General features: G+C 51.0%; 8 protein-coding genes across 8 annotated transcripts; 7 read left to right on the forward strand and 1 right to left on the reverse strand.

The window, feature by feature from the left end:
• Positions 1-1273: 1273 nt before the first annotated feature.
• On the forward strand, positions 1274-2455 carry AUEXF2481DRAFT_32437 (uncharacterized protein; the record flags this gene model as incomplete). Its single annotated transcript, XM_013485200.1, has 3 exons — positions 1274-1447; positions 1503-1604; positions 1658-2455. The coding sequence occupies 3 exons, from the start codon at positions 1274-1276 to the stop codon at positions 2453-2455; spliced, it is 1074 nt and encodes a 357-aa protein (XP_013340654.1).
• Positions 2456-4079: 1624 nt separating this feature from the next.
• On the reverse strand, positions 4080-5118 carry AUEXF2481DRAFT_7930 (uncharacterized protein; the record flags this gene model as incomplete). Its single annotated transcript, XM_013485175.1, has 3 exons — positions 4080-4368; positions 4459-5038; positions 5094-5118. 3 exons carry the CDS (start codon positions 5116-5118, stop codon positions 4080-4082), a joined length of 894 nt encoding a protein of 297 aa, XP_013340629.1.
• Positions 5119-8671: 3553 nt separating this feature from the next.
• Positions 8672-10049, forward strand: AUEXF2481DRAFT_7931 (uncharacterized protein; the record flags this gene model as incomplete). The annotated part of the gene is made up of 5 exons (XM_013485176.1): positions 8672-8785; positions 8931-9134; positions 9195-9624; positions 9709-9883; positions 9935-10049. The coding sequence occupies 5 exons, from the start codon at positions 8672-8674 to the stop codon at positions 10047-10049; spliced, it is 1038 nt and encodes a 345-aa protein (XP_013340630.1).
• A 1384-nt stretch (positions 10050-11433) lies between these two features.
• AUEXF2481DRAFT_68979 (uncharacterized protein) lies at positions 11434-12616 on the forward strand (the record flags this gene model as incomplete). The annotated part of the gene is made up of 2 exons (XM_013485251.1): positions 11434-12258; positions 12308-12616. 2 exons carry the CDS (start codon positions 11434-11436, stop codon positions 12614-12616), a joined length of 1134 nt encoding a protein of 377 aa, XP_013340705.1.
• A 715-nt stretch (positions 12617-13331) lies between these two features.
• Positions 13332-14757, forward strand: AUEXF2481DRAFT_7933 (uncharacterized protein; the record flags this gene model as incomplete). Its single annotated transcript, XM_013485177.1, has 3 exons — positions 13332-13850; positions 13908-14096; positions 14152-14757. 3 exons carry the CDS (start codon positions 13332-13334, stop codon positions 14755-14757), a joined length of 1314 nt encoding a protein of 437 aa, XP_013340631.1.
• Positions 14758-14997: 240 nt separating this feature from the next.
• AUEXF2481DRAFT_439426 (uncharacterized protein) lies at positions 14998-16668 on the forward strand. The gene is made up of 6 exons (XM_013485289.1): positions 14998-15546; positions 15600-15626; positions 15678-15738; positions 15794-15882; positions 15940-16210; positions 16264-16668. Exons 1-6 carry the CDS (start codon positions 15426-15428, stop codon positions 16577-16579), a joined length of 885 nt encoding a protein of 294 aa, XP_013340743.1. The 5' UTR covers positions 14998-15425; the 3' UTR covers positions 16580-16668.
• A 706-nt stretch (positions 16669-17374) lies between these two features.
• Positions 17375-22070, forward strand: AUEXF2481DRAFT_7935 (uncharacterized protein; the record flags this gene model as incomplete). Its single annotated transcript, XM_013485178.1, has 6 exons — positions 17375-17611; positions 17676-17810; positions 17865-17959; positions 18010-18445; positions 18498-20956; positions 21011-22070. The coding sequence occupies 6 exons, from the start codon at positions 17375-17377 to the stop codon at positions 22068-22070; spliced, it is 4422 nt and encodes a 1473-aa protein (XP_013340632.1).
• A 1314-nt stretch (positions 22071-23384) lies between these two features.
• Positions 23385-23864, forward strand: AUEXF2481DRAFT_32443 (uncharacterized protein; the record flags this gene model as incomplete). The annotated part of the gene is made up of 1 exon (XM_013485201.1): positions 23385-23864. The coding sequence occupies one exon, from the start codon at positions 23385-23387 to the stop codon at positions 23862-23864; it is 480 nt and encodes a 159-aa protein (XP_013340655.1).
• Positions 23865-23993: the final 129 nt, after the last annotated feature.

Consider the following 23993-nt stretch of genomic DNA (forward strand, 5'->3'; position numbering starts at 1 on the left):
CTCCCAAAAGGGTTCTTGCTGTGGGCGATCAATGACCAGGGCAAGAGTTCAACCATCTCACCAGAACCATGTGGCTCACTTGCCGCTCCGAGATATGATTGCGCTGCTGCAGGACCATGACAAGGCGAGAAGATCCTTCAAGCGCTTTTGGGAGTGCAAACGTCTCGGTATGTCATTATTGACCCACGGCCGGGTCTAAAAAGAAATCGCCATGCCGAATCCATAGGATACCAAGATTGGATCGAGTGGAGTTTGGTAAGAAGTGCCCACATAAGTCGCATTCGCACAGGGCTCATGAGATGGACTGCCAATAAGTCATTGTTGACTAAACTGCACGGAGCTGTATCTTGACCTGCCGCCCGCCCCCAGACTAGACCAGGGTTACAAGGCATCTGCCGTCGACATGCTTACGTGCTCAATCGTGTACAAAGTCCTTGACGGTGTCGAAGCCTCGCGGAATGTTACTCAAGTGCGGTGTTGCTTGACTCGGATAAGATCTGCCCAAGAGTCAGGCAGTTTGCTGTCAGGGAAGCCGTTACGAATCCAATACGGAAGTCTCGCTGTTTGGCCGGTGGACGTGAACCCTTCGGAAAAGTTTCGAAGATGTTTCTGCTGCAGCAGAGCCTCAGAGTTCGAATATGATTCTGCCTTGTCCTGTGATCGCCTAATTCTCACGCTTCTGTTACCTTCGGGATCAGAGTGCATCAGGTAGATGAACATAGGCGAGACACAAACCAGGGGGCCCCTCGAAGCTGCTGTCTCATCTGATCCGCCCATACGAGGTTCGCTGCGCCGATGCTAGCTGAGTTTCATGCTCCAACAAAATTTAGAGTTAACCTCACTTCCACTCGAGTGGCGCTCAGGTCCACCAGTACCCGCGACTCGTGGCGCTGCGTCAACACCGTAGAGTTCCGACTAACTTGTCCCAAGTCATGGCATTGTCATGTCGATCCCTTGTTACATCTGCTGAGCAGGGCCTGAAAGTTCAAACTCTGTGGATATGCTGCGCAAATAGCTGTACATATGTAGGGAAGGCACGACCCAGCTTTGCCTATTTCCCTTGTTTCGACTTTCAATACTTCTCGCTATCGCCATTTCCTCTTGACTGTAACCCAAGTGCAGAGCACCTGCCATCCTTCAACACAAGAGGAGCTGGAAATGATAGATCGAAAGACTTGATTGTAACATTTCTTCTGGACTGCATTCGACAAGGAAACATCATATCACTACAACCACCAACAACGCAGCTAGCTCTGCCCGGGTTTCCATAATCATGGCAAGCGAATTTCCTTCATTGGCACATCTGGGCTCTGTTCCCCAATCATTGTTTAGTGGGACTGTAGCCATCCTGGCAGTTGCATGGTTCTCAGTAGTCCTGCGTGTCTATGTTCGGAGTGTCATGATGAGATCTTTTGGATGGGACGATTGGACCATCATGTTAGCCATTGTAGGTTTTCGATGCATTGATCAATCAATTTGGGTCCGGCTAATACAATCAACAGGCGGCTTTCACAGTACAATGTACATACATTATAAAAGCCTCTCAGATGGAGATGCAACCACAAAAGTACAACAACGTTGAGGGTCTCTCAACTCTTGTAACAGTAAGCAGAATAGTCTTTATACGTTATGCATACCCTAATTTCCGAATCTGTAGGACATCATCGCCTTTAGTGGATCATATGCCATTACTGGAGTCTTTCTGAAAATCTCACTAGGGTTCTTCTTTCTTCGCATTATAGTCGAGCCGTGGCAAAGAATGGTCATCTACATCTGCATGGCTATCAGCACCATCTATGGATTCATCTACTTTGGCATCGTCACATTTGGTTGCGGAGATCCCCAGAAGTTCCTCTTACGCACAGTACAACACAAGTGCATTTCGATTGCCGATGTCACCATTCCTGCCAGCTATGTGCATACAGCTTTGAACGCGGCTACCGACTGGATCATGGCTCTTCTCCCCATCGTCACCATCTGGAATCTCAATATGCCTCGCATCACCAAATTCTGGGCATACCTCTTACTCGCGCTGGGAGCAGCAGGAAGTATCGTCTCACTCATCCGTTTCGGCTACGTTGAGGGTCTTCGTCCAGGAAAGAACTTCTTCAAGCAGAGCGCCAAGTTCGCTCTCTACAGTACCATTGAGCCTGGTCTTGGTATCACGGCTGTTTGCTTTGCAACCCTCCGACCGCTGTTCAAGAAGTGCCTTGAAGGCGCAAAGTCGGTCTCAGCTTCGCAGAACAGTCGTGGAGGCAGAAAGACACCTTCAATGGTACCAGACATTCAGCTTAAGGGACTCCCGTTGTCTAGAGCCCATCAACGTGAGGGGTTCCGTACATTTGGAGAGTCAGAGGACGAAGACTCACAGGGCTGGACCGAAGTATCTGTCGTGTCTCAGGACTTGGAAAAAGGCCAGGACTCAAGATGGCCACAGAACCCTCGACCGCTGTGAGCATTGATGCCTATAGTCATGCCATCAGCACGATTCATCCAACCTCATATGCCAGTGGCACTCCACTCTGACAGCAATGTGTTATCGAGCATATTTGATTTCAAGAGAATCCAGGTTACGACTCGGACAATCTCTTGCATGCAAACTGGGTTGCAGTCATCACTGTTACCAAGCAGAGCCACAAGCTAAGTGACTTCACCTCACTGGGGAGCCCTGCCGTGATCAGGGATCACATCCTACATACGCACAGCCATCACGATCATAAGTCAGCAGTCGACTAAGCCAGAATCACAGCTACTAGTAGTACAAGTCATACCAACAAACAGAACAGCGGTAAACAGAACGCTTGCCTGTTTGGGATAGAGCCAACAGATCCAAAGCGAGGATGACGTGTCGTCACGGTCGACAGTATTCGAGTCGGATAGAGGGAAGGCAGAGGTAGCAGAGCGCCATGTGTTTAATGATAGCAAATTTCCTATGTTCTACATCAATGAATTTACACTAGAGGACAAGCAAGTCGAGACATGAATCTGAATATCAATTGCTCACTAGGCAAATAACCATCGTTCGGTTCCTTCCTTGCCTGTCGGACTTGACCCAACTATCTGCTCCCCGGCTACATCGTCGATACTGCAGTCCAGGCTGCATCGATGCACAGTCATTTTTGAAAGAAAGTAACTGTCACTGAGATCTCATCGCTGGACCTCTCTCAGCTCCATCATCATCACGCTGAATCAGACTATGCATCTCTGCAGTCACGTAATCCATAGAGTTGCGCGTCCGGAGGAGCACCCACGTCACAGATCTGCTAGAACAAAAGCCATCCGCGACTCTTTTGAGATATCATCATCTGACCGTGTTCTGGCCATTGGATCATATCAATTCTCTGATGGCTGTCTCGTTATCAGAGGAGGCTGCTACTTGGCCTAGGGGGGGTGGGGTTGTAAAGGACGATGAGAAGATTAGCATCACTTGACTGAAACACTATTGCATGGCCAGAACTACGCAGGACCTATATATAGCGAATTCCAAAACCCGAGGAGGACGAACAAGCACTCCCATGACCACAGACTGGCAAAATCTTGTAATGACAGAAAGAGTGATTGGAAGTGCTGATGAGTATTGCTGACGGTTCAGTCGGGAATCAATGCTGTTACTATATCAGAAAGAGCATTCATCGTCGAGCGGAGTTTGACTTTGAACGCATGGATCAGGTTTCAGCCAATAGCTCGAGGGTGTGGCTCGCAAAAGTTTGGTAGAAGATGGCTTGTTGTAGCGTGATAAGAGACGGGTGACTGCACCCTGTGATGTGGTACAGTGATGTTGAGGATGAAGCATATATCGACGAGTTTCGGAACCGTGGTCGGTACTCTGCTTTGTGTCAAGCAGATAGTGTAGAAGGCACTGTATAACATCAAGTCGTCATAGGTAATTGAGGTGACTACAGGTCGAAAATAGCATATCACATAGATCGAGATCAAAACTTGATTAGGACAATGACAAAATGTCTCATTCTCGTAAACTCATTAAGACTAGTTTCGTAAGCTGAGGCCGTCTTCCCTACTCATATCTGCTTCTGTTCGACGCATTCTGTTCGAGTAATGGAGGTTTGACGTGTAAGCGCTTAACCGTTGACAACAGTACCACCGTTGGGGTGGAGGGTTTGTCCGGAGAGCGAGGCACTGTCCGAGTTGGCCAAGAAGACGAAGCAAGTGGCAATCTCAGAGGGCTGCGAGGGACGGCCCATGGGAGCCGAGAATTCACTTTGCGCCTTGTGATTCATAGTGGCGGGAATCAGGGGGGTCCAGACTGGGCCAGGAGCGACTGCGTTGACGCGGATACCACGGCTGACGTACTGGTTGGAGAGACCGCGAGTGAAGGAGATGATGGCACCCTTGGTGGAGGTGTAGTCGCTAGAGATATAGAGTCAGTCAAATGGTTAAAAGATAGTGGTCGGGTTTGGGTGATGTTTTAGGCTAAGTTTGGGCAAAGTCGGTACTTACAGCAAATCGGGACGACCAATGTAGGCGTTGATGGAAGCGTTGTTGATGATGGTGTCACCGCTCTTCATGTGAGGCAGGGCGTACTTGGAGAGGTAGAAGAAGGGGTGGATGTTGGTGGCAAAGGTGAACTCCCACTGCTCCTCGCTGAGGTCCTTGATGTCCTCAACCATATTCTGGAAAGCAGCGTTGTTGACAAGGACGTTGATAGCACCCATCTTCTCGAGGGCGGTGTCGACAACCTTCTGACAGTCCTCCTTCTTCTTCAGGTCGCACTGGAGCAAGTGGCACTTGCGGCCATATGACTCGACCTTCTTCTTGGTCTCTTGTGCATCCTTCTCCTCTACCTCGAGGTAGGCGATCAAGCTGTCGGCGCCCTCCATGGCGTACATGATGGCAATCGCACGGCCAATACCGGAGTCACCTCCAGTGATGATGGCCTTCTTGCCGTCAAGCTTGCCAGCAGCCTTGTAGAGCTGGAAACCGCCATCCTCAGTGGGAAGATGCTCGTTCTGAGGAGTGGGACCCTTCAGCTCAGACTGAAGACCCGGAGGCTTCTGGTCAGCGACGGGAATTGTGAAATCTGTCGCTTGTCAGTCGCTGCTTTCTTCCACGCCAAAGAACTTGGGGAGATCCACCTTTCTTGAATTGACCCTCAGACATGATGATTGATTGTGACTTTTGTTTGGTGGTTCAAAAATTGTGGGCAAAAGCAGATCTGCGGCTCTGGCAGGAAGATATAGCTTTGGGGGAAGATTGGGCGTGATGTAATTGTTGATGACGTTTGATCGAATAGTGACGATCGAACGACACATTTCGCTGATGCCCATAAACCATCACGATTACACTACCACTGGACAAGTCTTGGCTCATCATTAGCAACTCGAGCCTCAACACATTTTGGACCGGATAAACACTGCTCTTCTACCGCGAGGACCCGCTCGTGAAGAGGATGAAGCCTTTTGCCAAATGTTTCCTCAAGCTTCATGATGACGTTTCGATTGTCTATCGCACTTACCCGTCTCTTGCCCGACAAAGAACAACCTCAAGCACTAGCGACCTCGAACATATCGATGGTCGGATCATGTTCTACAAACCCAGCAACACTTCCCAATAAGTCAAGCAGGGTGAACAAAATATCTGAATAGAAGATGAGCGGTGTCAGCGGAGCTTGAGCTTGGACCATGATGACGATCTCGTCACCTTGATGTTCTCCTTCCCTTTTGAGAGATTGCATCTCCCACAGATTTACGATTGACAGCTGTCGTACCCGACTATCACATTCCGACGCGTGAGGGTCGCAACCACGCCACTTGTATCTCAGTGTGAATTTCAGTTGTCAAGATCTCATACTAACAGCATCACGTTGTCACTTTGGAAGAACGAATGAACGGGTGGCCCATTATAGAACAGGGTTTTGTGGCTACAGTCACCGATAAATATCGCTCGTGATTATCACGGCCGACTAGACTTGAAGGTAGCAACCAGAATTGTCGGCCAAGGTGAGATGCCATTACCACGCAGCGCCTGTGGGCAAACGTGTTTACCCCCATACAGCCGCCTCCCAGCAACTACATGTCTCGGACAACAACAACGATAGTATGTCGGCGCAAATGTATTTTCCGTCTCTTTCTAGCATGAAGTCTGCGCGCAAGGCTTTGCAAGTTCACCCATGGTGTTAGAGGAGACTAAATCACCAGAAGGCTTACTCGGAGGGGTCACGGAGACCGCCTGCTGGCTGAGCACTGGCGACTTCTCGCAGATCATTTCCGAGCCCTGCGACTGAGAGTCGGCCGTCGGCGAGGTTGGTGTGTCGAGCCAGCTGTCAAATTTCCCTGCATACACGCGATGCTGTGAGTGGGGTTCTTATCGCATGTATGTTTGTTGCAACGAAAAGTTGACCAAGTTGATGGACTCATTAAGACTGGTTTGTGACATATGGCGTCAGCAACAGCCGATAGTCGGTCACTAGTATGGCCTATGTAGCAAGTGTGCCGACCTCGTGAGGAGTCGGTTACATGTATGAACCTGGTCTGCTGTAGATATCTGTGAGGATGTCGAAAAGTGTATGCAAAGCTGCTCACCAAAGGGTGGATCAAAGCGGTAGCATGGAGCCCGTTCGCGTACGACATAGTTGCGGTGAAGATCGACATAGTTCAAGTTTGGACCACACGGAAACACCCACGGCAAGGTTTTGGAAAGCGAGGAGAAGCGCCCATAGATTGGGCACCGCGTGTCTCTTGAACCTACAGATGATGATCAGCTCGAAGAGTCGGCCGATAGGTCGGGACCTTGGAGTTTTCCCGCTTGCCAATATAGTAATTCGTCGCGGCCTCGGTATGTGAGCTAGCCAGGCTGCAGAAGTGGCTGGATAGGGCATCACTGTGCGTTCCTGGCTGCAGGGTCAGACTGAGACATGCGGGTGGGTACTCATCTAGAAATGCCAAACATGGGGTTTGCAACAGACTTCGGAGTGTCACGATTACTTGTACGCGATCTGGCATATGTTCTACACTCGTGGGCCGTCATTGGACTCGAGGAGACGTTTGGGTGACACTGTCTGTGATGCAGCTATCTGTAGAGATGTACAGTGTCTCTGAAATGCTCAGAGCGCCTCAATCGGAGTGGCTGATTTGCCGGCCTTGTCTGGCAATCACTGAGCTATAGACTTACAGACCTCTTACAGCTGTTGCACCGTCCAGACAGGACGAGAAACGACTCAGACGACAGAGGCTTGCACATGAGATAGTGGTCGGACAGTTCGCCTGTAATTCTCCTTCAATCAGATGCCTTGATGATGGAAACAATAGTTCCTGACTGCTAGTTGCGGAATTACCAGGACCCGAATATTCCCACGTGTCCCACAGAGAATGGCCAACTTTAAATCCGGAGCATGCACAGAACGGCCCAAGCTTGCAGTTGTGCGAAGAGCAAGTCAGTCAGAGCGTGTTCGTATGTGGGAAAGATGTTGGGTTTACTGATCAAGGACGGACGCTCATCCGAACTCGAGCGCACTGACCATTCCAAATCTTGCCTGTATACACAGCTAAACCAAAAGAAAAGCCAGGATTGGCGAAGGCGAAGCGTTCGACCTAGGTATTCTTGATGGCGCAGATGAGGAAGATGAGGTCTTGCGAGGATCTCCCGATGTTCTACAATAGGGCACATTAGAAGGCCATTACCAACTCCGTAGCCATGGCCTCGGGGCCTGTGTTTGCTGAACGTCTGCCCAAGCAACCAGTAGCTGGGGCCCCTGCTCGCGCCATCTTTTTGGAAACATTTGACAGACGCCAGCTGCATCAACCAGTAGTGCAGACCTCTACAACTGGCTTTGTACCTGTCGAGCCATGTCCGTAGCCACACTGCGATGTGTTCCTAATTGGAGCATGGTACGCGCAGGTAGTACAGTGTGTCGTTGACTGGTGCAGTTGAACGAGATGGTCTCATCGTGTCGGTGTACGAGTGTTGCGAATGTGGCAGCCACATGACGCTTGCAGCACATACGGCAACCTCGATGATGGTACCTGCTCAATGTGAGCTGCCATCGGCACGCTTTAGTGCATCTGAGTGTCGACCGCAGACCCCGAGCGTACCGCGACCGTACGTGCCTGCTCATGTGTTGTTTCTCTTAAGACGTGCTCGTCGATTGCACACAGATCAGTAGAACGAAGACGGCTAAGTTTTGGATTTCGTGTGATCATGTCAGTGAAGCTAGTACTTCTGTCAGACTACGTCCTCTGTCGTGAGAGGGACTGTGTGAGCGACTAGCCTGGCACAAAGCTCTCTTGTCGAGGAACTCGTACGCGACTTCGCAGAGTTTCTGTAGTAGCTGAGCAAATCGTCTTCGGTAGTGATGGCAGAAGGTGGCTCTAACATACGACGTGTGATCTCCCCAGAGCAATGCACTACGACCCGTCGGCTTGTCTTGCACTTCATCGGAAACCTAGATCTTCAAGTGTTCCATGCCAGGCTGAGTCTCCGCATTCGCATCGGACAAGAAAATTGTCAGAAGCTTGGTGAGCGTATGTCACGGCGTTGCCAACCGTGATAATTTAGGCCGGCCCACTGCTCATCCTACGTCGCCATCAAGGAATTTGTGGCTGTCTTTGGTCTTCATCCTTCTCAACGTAGCGCAGACATTGAAATTGACACACTCGATGACTTGGACGAGCCATTCTGTCTGCGAACGTACTGCATCCACCCGTCGGTTGATAGAATGTCTTCCATTGCTCAGCCTCAACCCAGGAGCGATGACTCGGTACATGAATTCGGCAGAGACTTTCTGAGCTTTTCTGTCCAACATGGGGTCTACTGTGTGCCTATCGACGAGGTGAGTGCTAAGACGACCGACAGACCGAAATAGCAGATGTGTGACAGCTCCTGATGAATGAGGCGCTACCACCACAGTGCAAGAACCTCCTCATGATCTGCTCGCGACCAAAGACTGCCAATGGAAGAAGCTGACCACTGAGAAGGAAGAGATCAACCGGCAGGCCGACTTCTACGACATCATATCTCGATTGTTCGAGGGACGTACATTCCTGCCGATCAACCTAACTCCAGAGTTTGTCTTGGATTGCGGCAGTGGCTGTGGTGTTGAGTGGGCCGAAGAAGTGATGGAGAAATCAGAGATGGGATCAGCATCCTCCAGTTCCGTTGACGACGACTTTGCATGTCAGGTATGCCACCGTAGCGACAGCGCGAATACAGATGCCGGTCTTGTCTAACCTGACATAAAGGTTATCGCTATCGACATATACCACACCATAGGATCGTCGCCAGGAGTGATTAAGAAAAGATGGAATCTTAACGAAGCCTTCCGATACGGCCAGGCTGAGCTAGCCAGAGACAAGTACGACCTTATCAACTCAAGCTTCCTGGCAGATGGGATCAACGCGGCCCGATGGGCATCGTACGTACAAGACCTACATGGCCGACTGCAACGCAACGGCTGGCTCCAGATGATCGAAGCTCAGTTCCATATACAATCCAACAGTGGTAGGACTCTAGAGCATCTGTCTAGGTGGTGGACCATCTACAGTAATGCCCTGGAAAGGCAACGCAAAGATCCAAGAGCTGGTGTAGACTTGTCGAGGCACATGGTCAACGCGGGATTTGTCAACATCTCTTTTGAGCCGAAGCAACTTCCAATTGGCGAGTGGCCCCAAGGTACGTGATGACATCTTGATGAGCGGTCTTCAATCCCGTCCCTGCGCTTTCTGGCATGACTGTAGACTGACCAGATGCTTCAAGACCCTCGTCTGAGGGAAATAGGGAGAGATATGAAGCCAATAGCGGTACAGACTTTGAAGTCTCTCGGCGTGTATCACTGTCGCAATAGCGGTATGTCAGAGAGCGACTTTGACCAACTCATTGCAGGTTGCGAGAGGGAGTTATTCGACGCGAGTCTGCGGCTGTATATCCCGTTGTAAGTATGACGGGGACGTATGGTGGACGGACAAGAGCTGATCGATAACAGGTTTGCCGTCTGGGGCCAGAGGACCGATAGTGAGCAAAAGCACACCGAAGATGGAGCCACCAGGTATAACCCGCACTCGAATAGACGCCTTCCTCCTCCTGTAGATTGGGCATGAGTCTTTGATGGCCAGCAGTTTAGCTTATTGTGCTGGTAGCTGGTAGTGACCAGATCTACACAGATTGTGTCTCATGACAAGAAGCTTAGAGTCCATTCCCGGTTCATGGAGTAGATGATGGCGTACAGAGTCGACAAGAGGTGGGCTTTTCGGCTCTTCGGATGATGAGCATGGCCAGACTGGACAAACAGTCACAAGTTCCGAAGCTGTTCCAGGGACGTCGACTGGGCGGCTACACGAAGCCAACTGTGTGCACAGTGCTTGAGGATGAACGATGACTAGAAAGGCGTAGAAGCGAGAGGGACTCGTGCGAAGGTCAGAGGACATTGGAAGGCTCTGAGGAAAACCTCATGTTGATTTGACGGTCGCAGCTCCTCGGCGCGTCACCCTTGCAGATGGCTCACGAACCTCGTCGATGCGGAGATTCATTATCAAAGCTACCACACCACCGGGTCTTGAAGAAGCAAAACACAAAAAAGTATGAGACAGAAGAAGTACAGTCACCGTGAAGACAAGAAGAACGATGGACGAGCCCAAAAATTCAAAGTCAGCCCTCCACCTACATTGTGCTCGGTTCTGATTCAATATCATGGACCGCCATGACCTTACGGCTATCTTGTGGATACGCCTACCTTTGGAAAAGCTCTGAATCTCTGAGGCCATGCGGCAACGCTACCTTGCAAAACGCGTCTCTGGCGTTTAGTGTCCCAAATTTGCTAGATTTCGTAACGGTTGGCACCTTGTCGATTCTCTGTGGTGATTTTGATATCCTGCACAAGATCGGATCTGCGCTGTTGACGTGATTCAAACTCACAGTCAGGTTGCTTCCTTGTGATGTGTAGATTTCAACAAAGTTACCACAAAGACAGAACAGAGCCAAATCGAGAGATGCTACGATTTCGTGAGGCTAGCAGCACTCGGCCGTAAGGAATTCGAGACCCAGTCTGGCGGATCGCTGGCGGCTATGCTTGATGTGACCGGTGCACGACTATTTCGTCGCCCGTGTATACATGACAAGGTGCAATTCTAGAACTTGAGTGTTATATCCGTCACGAGTAGTGGAGTTCCGTGTTGTGTTTGATGGGTTGAAATTGATAGCCGTCGGGTTTTGACTGTATAGACTCATCTTCTCCCGCACAAACAATAGTGGTCTCTGTCTCCCCAACAACTTCTTGTTCGACGGCTGGAGTGAGACATTCTATGACAGCTTACAACATAAGCTGACTGGCAGAGTGATGTGTTGTGCTATAGCTATATAGATGCGTAAATAAATAGGCGTGACAAACTTAGCACACGGGAAGTTCCTGCCAGCTGCCGTTTCTATGACGTATAGGAAGGCAAGGAGTTCGGTTTGTCCGTCTACACAACAAACCTATACCAGACCATGGCAGAAACACTGAAGGAAACCGTGAACTCTGCTTGGACAAATGTCAAGCGCGGGCTGTCCAGCGCACCGCCAAATGACGCCTACCTCGCTTGGGATGAACCGGGTGTCGAGACAGTCAAGCCAGACGAGCAAGAGAAGATTGAGCGTATCAAAGAGGTCATGGAGCGTATGCAGAGACACAACTTTGACCGTCATCGTCACGCCTTCCGCGCAACCCATGTCAAGACTCAGGGAATTGTTAAAGGCCAGCTACAAGTAAATCCGGACCTTCCAGAACACCTTCGCCAAGGCATATTTACAGAGCCCGGCAAAGTGTATGATGTTGCGGCCAGGTACGCGAACGAGCCATACCTGCTTCAACGTGACCAAGAAGCAGGCCCTCGAGGTCTTGGACTCAAGGTCTTTGGTGTCACGGGGCCTCGTCTCGAGGGAGTTGACGAGTCCATCACAACCCAGGACTTCTTCTGGAACAATGCGCCAAGTATAGAGCTCACAGACGTCGACACCACTTTGGAGATCATGAGTCTGCGTGAGAAATACTTCGACGATCCAGCTGCATTGGGCAGACATCTGAAATTACGCACGGATCTGGTCAAGCAGCACGCGCCGTACATGCTCCCCAATACAAACATGATTTCTCATGCGATGTACAGTCAGTCAGCATATCGCTTTGGTGACTACTATGGCCACATGGGCTTGTTTCCTGTGTTGGACTCGCAGAAGACGGCCGAAGATAAGGTCAAGAGCGATGATCCGGCGAGCGTTCTGTCAGACTGGCTGTTTGACTACTTCAATGGCAAAGAAGCCAAGTATGAGTTCAAGGTAAGAAGCTTCGCCTGCATTGCAAAGGTCGAGTGCTTACAATTTGCAGATTCAGCTAGGCACTGACCCGGCTCACCACCCTACCGAGGACGGTAGTGTGGTATGGGACGAAGCAACAAGCCCTTATCAGTCCCTAGGCACAATCACTTTCCCAGCTCAGGACAGTTTTGGTCAGGCACGACGAGTGTTTTGGGAAGATCGAATGGCGTTGGACGGCTGGCGAGGTCTGGCAGCTCATAGGCCCATGGGTTCGATCAATAGATTGCGCAAAGGGGTGTATCCGCACAGCAAGACGACCAGGGACAAGATCAACGTCTCAAAGTCGGAGGACGTCCAAAGCATTGATGAGATTCCATGATGGAGTTGCGCAGAAGGATAATGATCAGGTATTTTTCCTAGTGCACATGATTATGATTGTCCGAGAAACCTGATTTGCAGGTGTCAGCAACCAATTGTATCATCAAGCATGTTCCAGGCGGGTGTGTGGCTTTGCTGGTCTCGGCGCGGGATGTGAAAGTGGGCAATGACGAGCTCCTTCTGTGTTCGGCCTTCTGTTTCTCGTAGCTATCTGTGATCGCTCGCACAATAATGGATACGACCAAACTTCTCTGACGACCAGCGAACAAAAGGACTCAAGTGAGCAGTCGAGATTCTTTCAAGTTTCAGAAAGATCGGTTCCGAACCAGTCAGGGTCACGTAGTGGGGAAAGCAATTTGGACGGGCAGCACGCGACGGCAAGAGGACAGAGTGCATGCAAGTACAGAGACGCAGGCTGCCTCATCGACCAAGACTGACAGCGAAAAGATAATTACAGGACTCCTTGTTCCCGCCGGTCTTCCAGAAGACGAAGACGAAGACGAAGACGAAGACGAAGACGAGAGGCTCTAGGCTCCAGAGCGCCGAGCAGTCATCGTCAGCTGGGCCAAAGTCAAAAGGGCGGTCAGAGGCATCCCGCGGCAGAAAGAGTTCAAGCCACTTTGTATGCGCTGCCTGACGACAAACATCTTCTTCGAGTCTTCTCGACTTCTCCGGATCCCATACACGCCGGTCGAGCGTGTGGCCTGGACGCGCTCATGTGGTACATAACGCGCATCCTGTCGGCGCTCCTGTTCCTGTCGAGCGTCGTCTTCACCATCCCGCTGGCCTTTGATGTCGGTGGTCGAACCTGCGGCCTTGCATTCTCCCTCTCGCTGAGCGCCTTCTACTTCTTCTACTCTGCCTTACGACTGGCGACTCCCGATCGCTCCAGGCTTCGCTATGCCCTCGTCAACACCATCGCCGCCTCACAGTGGATCGTCATTCCCACCCTCATGATTTGGAGTCTCAACAAATTCTCCGTCGACTCGGACGCAAGCGGATGGGTGGAAAAGACGTTCAATGGGAGAAGAGCACAGCACAACACCTGGTCCACATGGCTTTTCGGTAGCGACGGTCTGGTGCAGTCCATGACCATCGGTGCTTGGGATAGGCTGTTGCGCTGGTCAACTCCTGTCTTCCAGCTGAGCGAAGGCTTCTGCAGTCTACTCGTCATCCAGGCTGCTGGTCAGATCACAAGGTACCTGGTAAACCGCGAGGGAGGTGATGGCTGGATGGTATGTTGACAGTTATCGCGCCCACATGAAGACACAAAGCTAATTGCTGCTCTGCAGATCGGTCTGCTGATCACTTCTGCCTCGATCATCTCGAGTTCCGTTTACTTTCTCTGGAGAATCACCACCTTCCCCGAGCTCGGTAATGTCGACGCTATTCTCATCGGCGTTGCCATCACCTGTGCTTTCTTCCTTTGCGTTTGGGGCATTGGCAGCGGCAAGGGCAATCCCGTCGAGAGTTCGCTTCTTGTGAGCCTGCATCATACCCGTCTTTCTTACTAGCAGATAAACTAATCTTGTCCAGTTCGCCTACATCACCCTGTGCATCTACCAAATCTTCACCGATTACCAACCATCGAACCCGACCTATTCCACTCCAGCGCCCACCGAACCAGACTTCCCGCCTTTGCCTCCGATCATCATGGCTTCATACTCGACCCTAATGCACGCCCTCTCTACTCTTCCGTCTACCATTCACACTTCTTTCAACTTCCTCTTCGCAGCTATCATGACCATCACTCCTTCTGTCATCATCTCGCTGGCCTACCGCCTCTTCGTCATGTATGCTTCTGCTCGCATCATTCCAGCTGTGCGTGAATCCGGAGCTCGCGCACTTTCACAGGAGCCTTCCCTCGAGGACAGTGACGGGGTCGGACAGGTTCTTGGTTTCCTCGGTTACTTCAGTCCAAGTATCCTCATTGCAGTCTATACCAGTCTACTGATGCAGCATTTCGCCTCGGCCTCTGCTGATCATCCTGGAGAATGGTGGACTAGTCAGGGCGGCGATGCAGGCAGCAATGTCTGGAGGTGGGCCAATCTTGCTGGTACCATGGCACTCTACGCAGTTGAATTATATCTCGGCAAAGGTCACGATGACAGCAGTCTGACAAGTCACTGGAAAATCGACTGAAAAAAACCACAAAAGGTTTAGGAGGCGACATGAAAGTAATACAAGAAGAACAGCCAGTGTCGAACACGGCCAAAGTACCCACTGCCATCTAAAGCGACATAGGCAAGACAGTGTACTCTACGAAGAGTGGCCGTACAGGGCTACAGTGCGAAGCGAAGGTCTCTTGGGCCGCATCGAGCCTTCCAAACCGAGATTTGGATCCAAGGGGCCACGAGAGATCCTTCCCAGGCAAAGGCATGTCCCTCACAATAAAAGCGACGCCGATCGTATGGATGCTTTACTTAGCATTCCGAATCACATTTTGAGCGATTCATTTCTCTCCGATTTTCAATAGCGACATGCTGTGCAGATTTCAAGCACACCTTTACCTTAGCAATAAAAATTAAATGCAGCATGAGAGCATCAGGGAGTACAGCACATGACATTCAAAGAAAATGGAAATTGCAGCCGAATGAGGCTCGCAGATCGGTGCTTAGCTTCGTTGTACGTCACAGCTGATCATCATCGTGAGCTGTCAGCCATTATTTTCGAAAACACACCTTCCTCAACCTTTGAGTAACACATTTCGAGTCTTTTTTTTCTCCGAGTATCAGGACGAAACTTGGAACGATTACAAAGTAACGGCCATACCAAATCAATCCATCACCGCACCTCAGAACTCAATCAACATGGCCGAAACACACCACTTCCACGCACACAAGCTCTTCAGCATGAAGGGTCAAGTCGCCGTTGTCACAGGAGGTGGCTCCGGCATTGGTTTGATGACCACACAGGCTCTCGCCGCCAATGGTACGCCATCACCACCAGCACAATTACTTTCACCGAGCTAACGACATCTGTAGGCGCAAAGGTCTACATCGTCGGCAGAAGTAAGTTCATCACACTTTACGAGCACGTATTGATCCTGACATGATCCCAAGACGTCGAGAAGCTCGAGACTGCAAGCAAGGAGCACGAACCCGACCACGGAGAGATCATTCCGTATGTACAGCTTAATCAAGAGGAAGGAAAAGAACACAATTGACAAAGTGACCAGTATTGGAAACATCGATGTCACCAAAAAGGCAGATCTGGAGAAGTTGGTGAAGCAGATTGAGGAGAAGGAGAAGTGCATTCACCTTCTTGGTAAGCGGGTCCTCATGCAAGGAGACTGAAGCTGCTAAGACTGACACTTCGTATTAGTCGCCAACGCAGGTGTACCTGGACCCAAGGCCGAGCCTGACAAGTCTGAGGCAGGAGAACTAAAGGATAAGCTGTGGCAAGGAGAGTCTGTCGAAGAGTGGAATGACACCTACTCGACCGACGTCACCTCGGTCTACTTCACGACTGTTGCCTTCCTCCCCTTGTTGCAGGCTGCTGTTGAACCCAAAGGTCCTGGAGAGCGTTTCAGTGCATCCGTCATCACCACCTCGTCCATGAGTGGTATCATGCGTCATGCCCAGGGCCACTTCGCGTAGGTGACTCGATTCGTGTTTACGAGATATCAGCTAACGTGTCTCCTCACAGCTACAACACAGCCAAGGGCGCAACAGTGCATCTGACCAAGCTGATGAGTTCCGAGTTCATGAAGCTCGGCGTGAGAGTCAACAGCATCGCACCTGGTTACTTCCCCAGCGAGATGACAGCCAAGAGCTCCGACGACAGACAGAAGAGTGATCTGCCAGACGAGAAGGTTGCCGACAAGGGCCACGTGCCTCAGATGCGTGGTGGTCGCGACGAGGAGATGGGCATGGCCATGCTCTTCCTCGCAAAGAACACCTATATTAACGGAGAGATCATTGCCGTTGACGGAGGTGTGCTGAACATGGTCGCTGGCCGTTAAGCACGAAAGTGGGAGTCAGCGACGTTGACGATACGGCTCCTTGTGACAAGCGGTCATGAGACCGGTTCCGGAAAACAGCACTACAACGACGACGATGAAATGATACAATGACCCTTGAAACGCAGGCCTAGGCCGCGCGTGGCCACACGCGGCGACAGCACGCCAGGAGAGCTGGGAGATGGGAACATGGAGTATGGAATGCCGTCAGGACTCATGGGTACATTTGATAGCAGGTTTGAGAGGTAGCGTTCAGCTTGTAGAGTTGGCAGCGAATATCAGAGTTGCGGCTTTGGCTTGGGAACGAAAGCCCCGCCCGTTCCAACGTCGTCCGCGAAGGTTGCTTGGCTATTTCGGAATCACCTTAAAGCAGGGCAAGATATCGTGTAGGCGCGTGGGATGGAATTGCTGTGTCTCAGATGGTGAGATAAACAACCTTTCGCCATCGTCAGTGACTTCATTCAATCTCCCGGACGGTGGGATTGGTACATTCGTGCCCCGTGCCCACGCATAACTGTCGACATTCGACGCCCGATGCGAGAGTGGAACGCCGTAGCCGTCCAAGAAGTCTTCTTCCATTCTGCCTCCAATCCGGCATTGTGACGACGTGCAGTTTGCTACCCTGTCCCGGAAGTCTGGCTGTTATGAGGCCGAGAAGCGATCCATCCTTGTCGCTGCCACCGCTGTCGCGCAGCTCTCGCAACTGCATCCCGCTTCTGGACCGTCTCTACCATCACCGCTCCTGATCCCGACGCCCGAAACACCGCCCACGTCGACGACTCAGACACCTCCGCCGCTATGCCGGCCATCGCCCAACGCCCTCAGTCGGCCTATGGTCCTCCCAGGTCGTCGGTCGAGTCTGACAGCGGCAGTGGCAGTGAACGTTTTACTTCAGCTCTCGAAAGACGGGCCAGTTTCCAACCACAGTCCGCTCTCAGAGCACCGAACCAGAGCAGACAGCCAAGCTGGGAAAGAGTGCCGAAAGATGGAAGTGTACAAAGGGCCGCCGGAGAGGTCAGCGGCTTGAAAGACTATGTAAGACAAGAGCTGGCATACATGAGACATACTGCTTGGGCCTCGAGCTGACAGATGCGGCCAGCAATTGGGCGATTGCCTCGGGAAGGGTGCCTTTGGCAGTGTATACCGTGCCTTGAACTGGGGTACTGGCGAGACTGTTGCCATCAAACAAGTCAAACTAGCAGATCTGCCGAAAGGCCAGTCTCGCGCAATTATGGTACCGTCTTGACCTTGGGCTCCTTGGATCACAGATGCTGACTAGTAATCGCAGATGGAAATCGATCTGCTAAAGAACCTCAACCACCCCAACATTGTCAAGTACAATGGCTTTGTCAAGTCTACCGAATCTTTATACATCATTCTCGAGTGCGCTTTCTCGATGTACATGCTAGCAAGGCTCTACTGACCTTCTACAGATATTGCGAGAATGGTTCATTGCATACTATTTGCAGAAACTTTGGCAAGTTCCCGGAGAATCTGGTTGCACTTTACATGACCCAGGTCCTGAACGGCCTGCTATATCTCCACGAACAGGGTGTCATTCACAGAGATATCAAGGGTGCAAATATTCTCACTACCAAGGAGGGTCTCGTCAAGCTGGCCGACTTCGGTGTCGCGACAAGGAAAGACACCGGTCTTCATGAGAGCAGCGTAGTCGGTACACCCTATTGGATGGCTCCCGAAGTCATCGAATTGTCTGGTGCTACCACTGCTTCGGATATCTGGAGTCTTGGATGCACCGTCATTGAGTTGCTCGACGGACGACCTCCATACCACAAGCTGCAGCCGATGCCAGCCCTGTTCCGCATTGTCAACGATGATCATCCACCGCTACCCGAAGGAGCTTCTCCGGTATCAGAGACTTCCGATTGCTTTTGTCGCCAGTCTTGCTAACGTCGCATAGGCCGTTCGCGATTTTCTAATGCAGTGTTTCCAAAAAGATCCTAACCTCAGAGTAACAGCCAAGAAACTACTGCGACATCCCTGGATACTGAGTGGAAGACGATCTGATCAACCCGTCGCCAAACCTACGCAGTACGACGAAGCCGTCAAGAGTGTTCAACAGTGGAATGAAGCACTCAAATCGCCACAAAACACCTCCTCGAGGCGTTCGTCATCAAGGCCACTGTCTCTGAGTCCTGTTCCTCCTAGACCTGATGCTGGTTCACATTTGAGGACTCCTGGTATTAACAAAGGCGGCTTGGTACTGGCAAATCGAGCAAACGACACAAAACCTTATCAGTCACCTGAGAGCGATGCCAAAGACAACTGGGACGATGACTTTGCAACATCCATTGGCAACGCTGCCTTGCATCTGCCGCAACTGAAGCCCCACGATAATTTTGCTGGCATGCTATCTTCGGACAAACTAAAGCAGTACGCCACCTTCGATATCAACGCTGAGGAAGAAGAGGGAGGTGACAATTGGGACGACAACTTCGAGGGGGACTTAACGGTGAGGAGTCCCATGGCGATCATACGGGGCGATCCTATGGAAACCGTGCGGCCTTTCTTCCCGCCTAGGGCAAACACCTACGACATGAAATATACCGCTCCCACGAGGAACCCTCAGCAGTCAACGCTGCGACAGTCGCAGAAAGCGCTGGAGAAGGCTGACAAAGAAAATCCATCAAGAACACAGATCCTTCGACCAATGCACAAAGTCACCAAATCTGAAACGAAGCCCACCGAGGCACCAGTGCGTCCATCACTTTTGTATAGAGAGAACTCGACGGAAGACTATTCCGATCTGCTTGGACCAGACAACGACTCCGTCTTTCGTCAGAAGCTTGCGGCACTCACTGTTCGAAGCGACGACTCGTTTGCCCCCAAATTATTTCACCCCTCTGACCTGAAAAGTCTACCTCGACCGAGCTCACGCATGAGCAATATGCGCCGACCATCTCCCCAAATCCACGATGCTGCAGCAATGCGTAGAACACGCTCCGAAGTGGAAATACAGAAATACGCGGAAGACCCCGAGGACGAAGACTTTTCGGACATCTTCGGCAAAGAAGATGTGCAGCAAATTCCGCAACCCGAAAGTGAGAGTGGCTCTGACATTGGGACTCTCATGCTCAACTCAAAACTATCGAGCCACTCATGGCTTGGCGACGAGGAGGATGAGGATGATCCGTTTGCGCAACTTGAAGAAGGCTTTGACGAAATGGACTTGGAGACGAACATCGCACGTGACAAGTTTGCTCGCTTAGTGACACTTGTCGAGGGTCTCGTGGGATCACTCAAAGTTTCACAACCCGAGGACTATCTGGAAGATATCGTGGACCAGCTATTCTCGGTATTGTGGGAGTCTCCTGAAGTCAAGACCGTGGTCATGTCTTCGCATGGTATGTTGCCCATCTTGGAAATTCTGGAAACGTGCAATCGACCAACGACCATCTTACGCCTACTACAAGTGGTCAATCTGATCATCATGGACAATGTCGAGATTCAGGAGAACCTCTGTTTCGTGGGTGGTATACCCATCATTACTCGTTTCGCGCAGAAGAGATATAGTAGCGACATCAGACTGGAAGCTGCTGCTTTTGTCCGACAGATGTATCAAACCAGTACACTCACGCTTCAGATGTTTGTCAGTTGTGGTGGTCTCAACGTCCTGGTTGAATTTCTCGAAGAAGACTATGAGGCGGAGAGAGATCTTGTTCTGATCGGTGTGAATGGTGTTTGGAGTGTGTTCGAGTTGCAAGGTCCGACACCGAAGAATGATTTCTGTCGAATCTTCTCGCGCAGCTCAGTCCTGTACCCATTGTCTCTAGTGCTCAACCGAGTCCTAGAAGAAGAGGGCGAACTTGCTGAGCTGGTCGAGGGCCGCATCGTCAACATTTTTGTACTGTTCTCACAGGCTGAAAATCACGTCAAGGAAGCAGTTGCAGACCGTATGGTCTTGAAGCGCGTGCTGAAGGACTTGAAACGCATGTCTCCCCAGCATCAGATCACCATGCTCAAGTTCATCAAGAACTTGTCCATGCTGGCCACCACACTTGACGCTCTTCAAAACTCGAATGCCATCGAGGTCTTGACAGATCTTCTGAACGCCAGCATGAAAGTGCCACACTTCCGCGAAATCTCGAATCAGGTCTTGAACATCATGTACAATCTGTGCAGGCTGAGTAAGACGAGACAAGAGGATGCTGCGTTGAATGGCGTTATTCCTCTGTTGCAGCGTATCGTTAAGACCGAGCGTCCGCTGAAGGAGTTCGCACTGCCTATCCTGTGTGATATGGCACACTCTGGCAAGGTCGGGAGGAAGATATTATGGCAGAACAAGGGTCTCCAATTCTATGTTAGCTTGCTTGCAGATCAGTATTGGCAGGTCACGGCTTTGGACGCCATCTTCGTCTGGTATGTGTCGTCATATGTTTTCGCATGACCATGATCATGACTAACAATTCTCAGGTTACAAGAAGAGACGGCAAAGGTAGAAGAGCACCTTCTCAGGGATGAAAGCTTCTCTCAAGCAATCATAAACTGCTTCAATCACAGCAAAGCTGACAGTTTCGAAAACTTTCTCGAGCCTCTACAGAAACTGTTACGCCTCAGCCCCCCACTGGCAAGCTCCCTTATTCATCCAGATCTCTTCCTACGAACTGCTCAGAAACTCCGCACTAAGAAGGCTCTGGTCCGTCTCAACCTGCTTAGAATTATTCGCAGTATCTGCGACTCTAGCGACGAAGACGGCGCCCTTATTCATACGTACGGCTTACATCCTGTCATCGCTGAGACTGCTAAGTACGACCCGGCGATCCTGGTGCGTGAGATGGCATCAGACTTGATCAAATCTTCTGAACTGCACGTCTCCCGGGCAGTTCACAACGCTCGTGTGGGCGAAGTCAACAATCGACGTCCGATGCGTCGTTCGAGTTCTTCGACCATGGTGCCTACTAACAACTCTCTTCCTCCTACTCCAACGACGGATCGTATACCAGGCCGTATTGGAAGCTACTTCGACCACTCTGGTGATCTTCAACGGCCTTTCTCACGCGGTGCTACCGGCATGGTGTCCCCTTACCGTCCCACTAGTCGTGATGGAGGCTCTGGAGGCTCATCAGCAGGTTGGAGTGCATCCGGCTTCCTGGCTTCTCCGAGCGCTATCCCTCCAGTCCCTGGATTAGTGTCGCTCGATCGCGCCGGCTCCAACAACATCAACAATCTCGTCTCCAAGTCTAGATTACCACGAACCAACCACTCTCGCGGAACCTCTGGCGCGCGCCTCAGCCTCGTTACTGCCGAAGGTAGAACCTCGCGTCCTGGCTCCCGCAGCGGCCTAAACAACGAGAGAAGCGAGAGCTTGACACCCAAGAATACTACAGCACCTCACAGCCATGCGAGAACACCCAGTCGTCTTGGCCACCATCATCAACTTTCTGCACCATCGGCGGGTGTCGGAAACCTGAGGCCTTCTCGAGGCAGACGTATGACTAGCTCTAGTAGCAGCAACGGCCTCGGAGGGAACTAGAAGTTTCCCGCCATGGTTTTGGATGGCGATCCTTTTGTCGAGGAAGACGAGGAGAATGAAGATTTGGATGACTTCTGCAAGCGACAACAACAGAGACGTTTCAGGGGTCCCACGATCTGATCTCTCTTCCTCTCGATATTATTCCCTTTTTCTTTTTTTGTGCATTGAGGCGGCGTATTGGGTTTAGCGAGTCTGTTCGTTTTTGTGTTTTTCTTTTCCAGCAGACTGCATATACATAACCCCCTTACCAGCATAGCCGCGGCGTTTTCTCTGTGGTGGGATAAGAGACGGGAAGAATATCAATTATTATACACCGTGCGTACAACTTCACTCATCGGTCTTCTGTCATTCACGATTACACGTGCGTTCTGTCCCTGAGGAGAGGTGTGTATCGGGCGGAAGGCACGACTGGAAAGCTTCAGGTCAACAGATGATGATGCCACACCTCAATGAGTTATTTCGTGGAGCTTCTCTTCTGATGAGTGGAGAAGTATCAACTTTCAAAGCTATACGTAGTAGATAAAGACCTCGTAGGTGCTATTGCTGCAAATCAAAACCACGATGTCTCGATAGGTTTATGCTGGGAGGACAACCCTGTCTCTATCCCCCTCTCTACAGCTTCCAACTTCCAATCGCAACTTCCCTCCCAACATGCTCAGTGGAAACTCAGGATGATCTCACAGCGAGAAGGAGCTATTTGTCGTACTTGTCTTCTTTCCTGAGGCTGTTGACTTTCCCTCCTCTTCCTCCATCACATTACGATCAGACTTCGTACTGATTCAGTGCAAGATACATCAATTACAAGCTATTTCTACACTTGCACTCCGTCGTCCGAGTCCAATACTCCGTTCATCGTAACAATATCCATCTAGTTGCTTACCCAACACTCTCGCGAGATTGACCACTCGCTGCCGGATAAAACCTTTGTTCGAAAAACTCTCGTCTGGACCCTGATTCTTGGAAGATTGACCAGATGTGAGTTCAATCGGCGTGTCCCAGGCCGTTTCTGATCTTGATGCTGATGAAGATATGCTTGATAGATACAGCTCTACTTCGAAACGACACCCGATAGCAATGGCTCCATTCTTGTTCCAGCTCGGCTTTGTGCTCTCCTTTGCTGGACTCGCTTCCGTCCATCCGCTCTCACGGACCCGCATTACTGCCTTATGTGATGAAGACGACGCCTTCACCACAGACGGTACTCATGGCGTTGCATAGACTTCCAATGCTACTTTCCCGGATATGTGCCCTGCGACGCCGGTACTTGCGAATGCCCGGTGCATTCTGGAGCTATCTGTCGTGATGGATTCAACCATGGTTCAGGACGCTATAGCGATCTCATCGTCTAGCTCTCTCGGACAAACAACCTGGATCAGAGTCCCACGGGAAGCCTTCAACAGGGTACAAGAGAGTGAACAGAAGCAGGAGAGACGCGAGCAAGTGTTGGAAGATCAGAACGACCACTCCAAGCGTGTCACATCACACCAGCGTGCGTCGAAGCTGAAAAGGGATGAACAGGTGTCAGATGAGCGGCCACACTCATGCGGAGGAGATCTGTTATTCCCCAGCCGGAGAGTCGTCGATGCTGCTGAGCAGAGTAACGAGACACACTGGAAATGGATGAGATCAGTGCTCGCCGTGCTGGTTCTGCTCGCCTCATGCATCTCGCACGCCTTGTGCGGCATACCCAAATGGTCCATCCTGATCGCCTTGATCGCCGCGACCTCTATTTGTCTGATTATCCACATTTTCAAGTTCAGCGCTCCACTTCGAATACTCACTGAGACGTACTGAGATCAAATGAGTAGGCTGCTGTGCCTTTCGGGGGACGGCTAGAGGTAGCAAAGCAATCGGGAGGAGAAAAGCCATTCGTTCAAGACATGATGGAAGAAATTATGCAGGATTATCACAAACGTAGCAGCT

The sequence above is a fragment of the Aureobasidium subglaciale genome (assembly GCF_000721755.1).
Source record: "Aureobasidium subglaciale EXF-2481 unplaced genomic scaffold scaffold_23, whole genome shotgun sequence".
Classification (NCBI taxonomy): Eukaryota; Fungi; Ascomycota; class Dothideomycetes; order Dothideales; family Saccotheciaceae; genus Aureobasidium; species Aureobasidium subglaciale.